Source organism: Pygocentrus nattereri, chromosome 10 (assembly GCF_015220715.1).
Source record: "Pygocentrus nattereri isolate fPygNat1 chromosome 10, fPygNat1.pri, whole genome shotgun sequence".
NCBI lineage: Eukaryota > Metazoa > Chordata > Actinopteri > Characiformes > Serrasalmidae > Pygocentrus > Pygocentrus nattereri.
The window spans coordinates 24,220,941-24,229,840 of record NC_051220.1 but is presented as its reverse complement, the minus strand read 5'-3'; the positions used below and the strand labels follow the sequence as shown (position 1 = coordinate 24,229,840).

General features: G+C 38.1%; 2 protein-coding genes across 4 annotated transcripts; one reads left to right on the top strand and one right to left on the bottom strand.

The window, feature by feature from the left end:
- Positions 1-2,592, top strand: LOC108425679 (dr1-associated corepressor). Of its 3 annotated transcripts, XM_017694543.1 has the most exons (7): positions 1-207; positions 290-362; positions 466-559; positions 683-799; positions 1,243-1,345; positions 1,528-1,586; positions 1,742-2,592. In XM_017694543.1, exons 1-6 carry the CDS (start codon positions 166-168, stop codon positions 1,567-1,569), a joined length of 471 nt encoding a protein of 156 aa, XP_017550032.1. In that variant the 5' UTR covers positions 1-165; the 3' UTR covers positions 1,570-1,586; positions 1,742-2,592. The 3 variants fall into 3 exon arrangements, 2 of the variants coding, with proteins under 2 accessions (XP_017550032.1, XP_017550031.1); XR_001857724.2 differs by having other exon boundaries at positions 1,243-1,586; positions 1,742-1,832; XM_017694542.2 differs by lacking the exon at positions 1,243-1,345.
- ahsa1b (AHA1, activator of heat shock protein ATPase homolog 1b) lies at positions 2,489-8,900 on the bottom strand. Its single transcript, XM_017694541.1, has 9 exons — positions 8,671-8,900; positions 6,792-6,982; positions 6,411-6,493; positions 5,069-5,186; positions 4,716-4,804; positions 4,489-4,614; positions 4,242-4,343; positions 3,840-3,891; positions 2,489-3,690 (listed from the first exon to the last, which is right to left on the bottom strand). The coding sequence occupies exons 1-9, from the start codon at positions 8,748-8,750 to the stop codon at positions 3,518-3,520; spliced, it is 1,014 nt and encodes a 337-aa protein (XP_017550030.1). The 5' UTR covers positions 8,751-8,900; the 3' UTR covers positions 2,489-3,517.

Sequence of the window (8,900 nt, the reverse complement as noted above, 5' to 3'; positions counted from 1 at the left end):
TCCTACGTCATTGGGGGCGTCACCTTCCTAAGATCTCCTCAACTTCTCAGCTTTCTTCATTTCTGATTCTGCACTTCCTATGAAAGGTAAACAAATGGAACACCGGAGACCAAGCTGTCAAAATACCCAAGATGTAATCCGAAAACGGGCATTTAAAGGACCGAAATGCCTGGACAGAAACGAAAATACAACGTGCGCTTTCCTCCTGTGAGTACCGTACGACATTTCTGAGTAATTCCCAAGTTTGTACGAGCATTGTTTTTAGCCTTACCTTTCGAATCCAAACCAGGGTCGCATTAAGAAAATCATGCAGAAAGATACAGAGGTTGGGAGAATGGCCACTGCCGTTCCAGTTATCATCTGTATCCTTTTAAGAGTAGTGTCTGATGCTGGTCTACCGAGATAAGAAATGCCTAAAGAAAACACTGAAGTGTGCTCAGTTGCCTTCCATTACTCTAAACTAAGCTAAAGCTTTGGAAATGTTCTTGATATCATTCCTCACCAAGACGAGCTTTATCACCCAGTCGAAGAACAGTAGAGTCATGTCCGTCAACCACATGTGAGCATGTTAAACACAAATTTATCAGTCCATTCATCCACTAGTTCAGACGCACTTGTATGTGAGTGTATGCACTGATTAGTCTGTTTCACCTTTGTCCATATTCTCCAATGATGTCTGTAGGAAGCAGTGCATTGAGTCTGAGAAGCTGTTTGACTTCCTGAAGGACCTTGCAGAACAGGCCTGTGGAGCATCAACACCTAAAGAGGGTAAACCCAAGGGGAAATGTCCAGGGCACAGGTACAGAAACACACTGCAGTGTAGATCAGCACCTGTATAGTCCCTCCTTATCATTTTCTGAAGCACAATGTGTACATGGTTTTACAACATGCTCTTCCAAAAACCGAACAAAACATGAAATCTAAAATGCTAATGTATTCATCAGACTATAGAAACATCCTGTATACTAACTGTATACTGAATGCTGATATTGAAAGGTATATACTGTGTAGTTATCATAATGGATTTTGGTATGCAAAGTACTGAACCATTTTTACACTAATGGGAAAGTAATGTTGCGATGTTGCTACAGCAATGTATGTCACAAAGATGCAACCTGATCATCTCATTTTTAGAACTGTCACGAGAGCCCTCACTTCAGCATCTGACATTTAAAAAAAATGTTCCAACTCCTCCCTTTTAACTTAACTATACTGACTTTCTTTGAATTATTTCCATTCTAGAAGAAAGTGGCATAACATGTCGATCATTCCAAAGTCCCCTGAGAAAGAAGAGCTGCCCAAAAGGACCAACACTGAGCCACCAATCCGCAGTGACTCGTCTAGTGTAGGAAACCTGTTGTCAACGTTGATTACAATCTGTTCCTCTCGTGCCATGAGATGTTAGTTGTCGTGGTCTAGTTTTCCAGTCACAGGGTGATACTGCAAATCCATTGCAAATCTGTAATGAAAAATGATCCATTTTGCTTATGGTGTGAACAGTGTATGTTTTCTCTATTGCTTTTTTAGGAGTCTGAGCTTGTTATCTGCTTGGAGACCCAGTCGCCTTGATAATGGCTGCTGGAATAGTGAGTCTCATTCATCCCTTTGTCCTCTGCAGGTGTTAAGGATCTTCTTCCCAGTAAATAGGGAGCTTAAAAATTCTGAAATGTTTTCTTCATATATGCCATTACAACGTGGATATACTGATGATCTTATTCTTTTATTCATTTTATTCTTGTAGCATTCTCTGTAGCTCCTACTATCCACCTGACTGAAAACTGCAGCAATATTTATGAAGACCCAACAAAAGTTTTTCTTTTAATATTTCCCTGAGAAATCATTTTAATTTGTACATTTGTTTTTGGTACAGAGGCAGAATTAAAAAGTGGAACTAAAACACCCTAGTTGTTTAGAAGAATTTGATCTTGAACAAAAGGTTTTGTACATCAGTAAATTAAGAAAATTAAGAATGTGCATGTGAGTGTCTTTAGTAAGTTTTAGACCCCTTTATACTGAAAAAGGACTTTATGTTTATTCTGTGAGGTTGATATTTTCTACTACTGTCTCATTTTCCTTTTTTTCTGTTGGATTCATAACTGTTGTATTGGCCGGCCAGAAGCTTCTTAAAAGTTAGTCAAACAATCAATTTTAAGTTGTGGGTTAGATGCATTGACAATATGATGGACACCATAAATTTAGAGAACTACTTTGAGTAATTATTCAACAGCATTACCAATGATCTGTCTAGAAGAGAGATTAGTTAAGATGCACAGTTAAAGAAAACAATGGCTGTATTTTATAGCTGCATATGTCCTTTGTCACATTTTAAAACTGAAAGTAATGATGTGGATGTTAGATGACTTTGAAAACGTTCCTGCTTTCAACTAACATTAGTGATTACCAACACTAAAAAATCAAAACAGAGGAAAGATACATTAAGACACAAAGATTTCACACTGGGGATTGTAAAATAAATGCATGAAATGTCTTGATGATGCAACGACAATTTTATTTTAAGAAAGTGAATGAAACAGTCACTTGTTTAGAAATTGTGATGCTGCAGTAAAATAAATAAAATCAGACTTATGTAAACCTAGAGTATGTGTTCTTTTATAACAAGAAATTGCTGTTTTTTACCATGATTAAGTGACTTTGTGTACATATTTTTCTCTGTACTGATGAGCAAGTCATGTCTTGAATGATATGAGTGACCTCATGAGAGCCATCATACGCAGGGGAAAAAAAATAAATAAAACATACAAAACCTACAGGGGAAATTAATACAGTACTCAAAGCTCTGATGAATACAAAAACAGTTATGTGAAGGAATGCCCACTTGTGCCTTTTGACACAAATTTCAATATATTCTGTACAACACAAAAGGATTGTTTGGGCTGCTTTCAAGCTTGTTTTCTTTTTTCAAAGAATAAAACTAACAGTAAATCATACTTTTTTATGAAAATACCATATGATATCATGATGTTCACAAACATATACAGAAATAAAACCAGCCTCTCCTAAAATGTTTGTCTTATACAATTCAAGAAGAAACTGATTATTTTAGTGGTTTAACAGTTTCTTTGTTTATTCTTCTTTTCTCATTCCTCCATGACATCGGTCTTTGTCATAGATCACGTTGAGGAAAAAACTATCAAAAAACTCATGGTCCAAAAAAAGGCACCATTCAACCCTGTCCCTCTCCAGGCCAGATAAGAGTGCCAAATGGAGAAATTGCCATGCTACAATAAAATCTTTAATTTATTACACACATATGCAGATAATACATGAACGAGTGACTCACCCCTCCTATAGGTCCCTGTCTGTAATTCATGTTCTCCTTTCATTTTCTTTTCTGATGTTTGGATTTCCTTTTTAAACCAAAATCAGAAAGGAACAAGAAGCTGGAGCAATGTCTCTTATTCAGTAGAGTCACATTCCAATGCTCTCATTTGTACATGTGGACAAAAAAGAAGAAAGGAAAAAAATGGCCAAAAATAACAATGGGTGTATTCGGGGCTCAGCAGAGTCGTGCACCATAGCCAAACGTCTGTTTGATGGCCTGGCAGTAGTACCTCTGCCAGCCCTCTCGCGTGCGGTCCTCCTCACTCTCAGGCACAGCCCGGCATTCAATCTTCAGCTCCGTCTCATTGCCTTTGTCTGTGAAAGTCAGGGTCACTGTCGCATAGTGCTCTACATCCCCACGCACAGAGAAACATCAAGAAAAAGAAACAGACCAATGAATCAAGGACTTCTTTCCCCCCGCTCAAACTAATGTAGATCTCTCATCAATCATTACTTGCATTACAACTATTAACAGTGCTGATGAGTTTGTCTCTTACCACTTGGCCATGTGTTGTACCTCCATTTCATTACTATCTTCTCCTCAGGAACCTAAAAACACCACAAAGATTTAGTCAATAATCACCTCTGCACTAATTTTGGTTAAAGGTTTTTCCAAAACATTTTAAACATGATTTTATTCATTTTTTCCCCCACAGATGTTTTTTAGAATATATATTTTGTGTGCTTTACACATACAAGAAATATTACTAAATACATAAAAATGACTTTATTAACCAAGTGAATTATACATTTGCTGTTATTCTATTCAAACCTCTATATATCCAAAATTGTTACAAATGGACACACAGCATTTTGGAATAAAACTCCTTTATTCCTTTTTTTCCATGTCCTACTCAGGTAGGACTTGCATTTCTAATTTTAACAAGCAGACATCTCACCAGCTCCTGGAACTCTCCGAATACATTCCCTTCCAACAGGCGGAACTTGCCTCCCTTTTCAGGCTCAACTACAGCAGCAGTGTGTGTGAATGCTTGTACCATCTACACAACCAGAGACAAACAAAATAAATAATGCTTTTGAGAAGATTCAGTATACCAGGAAAAAAAAACAACAAAAAAAACACTTAACACAGTAAAAAACAAACAAACAAACAATATGTATTACAAGATGGGGAATAAGACTGACCTCCTGGTTGAGGAAGACTCTGTAGAGCTCCTCTGGTGATGTAAGGAATGTGTCCCTCAGTGAGAACTTGCAGGTGGGGATCTTCACCCCTGTTGCAGGGGGAGCAGCTTTGCTGCTAGAACCAATCTGAACATGAAGATTACATAAACCTTTATTAAATCTTTTTTACCCATAATTAATTCTGTACTGAGACCCTACATGTGATGTCATTAAACGCTGAAGCCAACCTGAGTTCTGTCTGTTTTGACTTTATTTTGAGATGTTTGCTGTTTGGTCATCCCATTGGCTGTAGGTAAGATCATACCCTGTGTGAACTCTGCAAAAGAACACAATTAAAAACAGTCCGGATTATGGTTTCAGTCAATGACATCTAGGGGTTCAAGTCTAGTCTAGTGCAATCTTAACATTTTTTTTTGTACAGATGGGAGCCAATTCATTAACAATATGCCAAGCTTTGGTTGTAGTTCTTTGACACTTAAAACAGTTCTGCTTGTATTTACTAAAGTTAAGGTATGGATTTGCATCTGAGTGTGTTAAAATATCCATCATGCCAGCTACTCTGTTTAAGAGTAAGTCTTACCTGTTTTGAGAAGCCCTAGATAGCTGTTCAGTGCCACACGAACCTTTTCTGATCCCTCTTTCTTCATCAAATCAAATAGTGGCGTATCAGGCTCACCTTTACAAAGGCTCACACTGATCTGTGTGACAAAAAATAAAAACAAATCATGATTAAAAAGCTTGCGAATGGAAAGCCTCAGGAAGAATATGATAAAATAAATAAATATGGTGCATGGATTTTAATAATTAGAATCCCACATCAACAATGCACAGAAAGGGGACATTTATTTTCTGTAAAAAAATTTAAATCTGTACGTTTTCACTTTTGTACGACACTTTTTTTGTCTAACCACGTTGTGTTCTACATTCCTAACATAGCCGTCTTTACTGAGCGTTTCACAAGGTGAGCTAACACTGTAATTTTTCCTTAATGAAAAAGTTTAAGCCAAACATGGTTTTAGATAACTTGGAATATGTTCTTAGAGGACAAGTTCGTCCTTTATGTGCTAATATTCAAACAGATATACACATGCTATCAGTAATATGTCAGTGTTTTCTCTGTATTTAGAAAATAACTGAAAACAGACTGACACTTCATAAAATAAACACTTAATTTGAAATAATCTCAAAATGCCTCTTACCCTTTACATTGTATGCAAAGTTCATGAAGAACGGATTAAAAGAAATAAACCAAAATGACTCAGAAAAACTCTGGTTCCACTGACTTACATTACAAATAAAATAGGTTTTTCCTTCTCCTGTAAAGTTATCATTTTGGAGATACGAGGTGTGAAGTGGAATATCTGCAAGTAATATGCGGCTTCATCTCATTAATACACAAAACTCCTGAATAGCTTTAAAAAAATGTTACATGAACTTCACAAACTTGTTTTTTCAAACCAGTGACTTTATGCTGCTTTCTATAAAGCCTGATAAAAAAAGGCAACTGCTTGTTGCTGGCACTAGCCAGCATTCAGCTAGAGTAACAAAAATTTGTCTCCTGTTAGATGGATAGATTTCTTCCCTTCCATTTCATCTTTCCATACATACTATGCACCTTTGGGTTCAGATTTACACACCCCCATTTTAGATAGGTAATCTAACGAAAAGTGACACTATGAGCAGAGCTTATCTGCTTAAGATAAACTTTTTCAACTCCACAAGGAGCCACGGAAGAACAAGCAGAGCCCACAGATTTAGCATTCTACCAGTTGGATGAATTATGTTCCGTTGTCTGAAAATCCTTATACATAAAGAACATGTAAATATTCTTGTTAAATTATGTGGAACATTTGCAATGAAAACATTCAATAATTACAGCCATATTTGCCAATTGTGTGTTTCTGAGCATAACAACAACTTACATCAAGATCCTCCATTTCATTTTCATCTGAAAGGTTTGGAACCTCAATATTTCCTTTGTATTTGATCCCTGATGCTGATGTTCCTACAAAAGAATAAAGACATTTTTAAGCAATAGACTACACAAAAATGATTGATGTATATAGCATCAATGTGTTGGGCACAAAACATAACATGCAGGAACAAAAATGCATGTTAATATGCTAGAAATTCATCAGTTATCACAATGAGTTTAATACAGCTTTAACACAATCTAACTTTTTTTTTTTTTTAAACACAGAGATTCATCAGTAGTTTACAACAACTACTGACAGCACTCAATATGACAAGAGTGCCAGTAAAAGCTATGTTACCTATATTCCATTTTATCACCTCTATCTCACCTTTCCATTTGGCCTTCAAGTTCCATTCGTAGAAGAAGATGAGCTTCCCTTTGCGATTGTTAATGGAAGCCTCACCTTCCACTTTTGTGACCTCTGTGACCTCACACTTTCCTTCATCGCTCTCTACGCTCAATCCCACCAGCAGCTCTTTCAACTTCTCTGAAGACCAGTTTGTGGCATCCCTCTCCGTCCTGCCCAAGAAAATGACAATAACATATAGGGCTACTAATCCACACCATAGACACACACGAATGATTAATGTTACTTCTTGACAGCACAGGACTGCATTGAGTTTTGGCATCAATCCATTAAATAATACTATGCAGGAATAACACTTTGTGGAAGAACAACATTTGACTAGTGGTACTGTGGAAGCCAAAAAATAAAGTAGCTTAAATGTCTGCCACAAAAAAGAGAACATGCTGCCAAAAATATATAAGTATGGACACTTGCTTTTTCCTCTTTTCACTGCCACACCGTTACTTTTCATTACCTTACTTTATTTAAATTGGGGACCTACAATACAAATTTCATAAAAAACAAATAATTCTTATTGAAGGTTTGTGTTCACACACGTGATTTGAATCTACCTATGGCCGCATGTTACTCTATAGCCCATGTGTCAAACACAGGGCCTGCAATACAACCCTATCCGGCCTGCAAGAGTGTTTTGACTTTCTATTAATGTTAGCCTGTTTACAATGCAACAATGTGCTGTACTGCAACGTAATGTGTGCTCCGACTTTTCTACCCCAACGACAATCTATGGGACAGTGGTTACACCTCAGTTCTACACAATTCTGTACAATTCCACACCAGTCATATCACCAAATATACTAGGTGCATTTCAGCTGCAGTTCAACCAATATAAACACCTAATATTAGTAGCTGCTTAGAAATTTAGCTCAAGTATTAATAAACTTGCAGCAAAGAAGGGATGCCAGGTGTATAGTTCAAACAAATAAGAAGGTTTAAAAGACCTAGCTAGCTCACGGGGACATTCTTTTTTTTTTCTTCAAGTATTCATGTAACATTTCAATATCTAATGCAAGTGCCAATATTTTACTGCTTAGGTTTTTGCGTATTTTAAATAAACAATGGCCAGTTGGAGTTACAGCACAAAAAAAAAAGAAATAAAAACATTTTCTCTGTCCAACGAATTAGTGTTTTTTTTTTTTTTTATTTGGCCCCTTTAGTGGTTTAGTTTGACACCCATGCTCTATAGTTAGGGCTGTCGTTATGCTCTATTAAAGTATGAATGGTTATTATGCAGCTAGGTCTTCTAGAACATTCGTTCATGTCAGCGACCGAGGGAAGAAACTATGAGATCAACCTCAGTTCTGAGGAATCGATCAGAACAGTGCTCACCACGTTACCACTGGCAACATCTTGTTTCTAATTTCACTAACCTACGTCTCTCTGTGCAGCTAATGTTACCGGACTGTGTTGGGAACCACAGACAACACCGCAGTTACACCGCGTAGCTGGCTGGCCAACACGTTTATTACGGTCCAGGTCTGAACGACACGGCCGCTGTGAGGATGTAGCTAAACACTCCGTGAATAATGCAGCTAACAGAGCTAACCAAGCTACACGGCTAAGCTAAACTCCGACAAAGTCCCGCATCTAACATAAGCTAAATAACACACCAACAGCCCGGCTCTGGAGGAGCACAGACTGAAACACGTCTCCCTGTGACAGACGGACACCCTGAGCCTCTGACAGACAGACGTTAACTGGTATATGACTGACATTCCTCTTCATTATTTCAGAGATCGGTTAAAGCGCTGTTGCTCCTCCACCATGCTTGCCTCAAGATGGCTAACGGGGGCTACACACAGACCGGCTTCTTCAGCTCTTTAACCGAACGCTAGCTCACCAGTGCCAGTTGTTGACATTTGTAGCGTCTGCTCTTTCTTCCACGATCCATCGCGGGTCCCCTTCACCCCACTTTGCCATGACCGACCAGGACAACGGGAACGGCTGGATCTCGGTAGCAGCGCGTGAAGCGGAGGGGAGTCTGGGCGGCTCGCACGCGACTTCTCGAAGTCTCTCGCTGGTTCACGCGCCTCCGATTTTACTAGCCGTAGAAATTACTGGAAGCGGAAT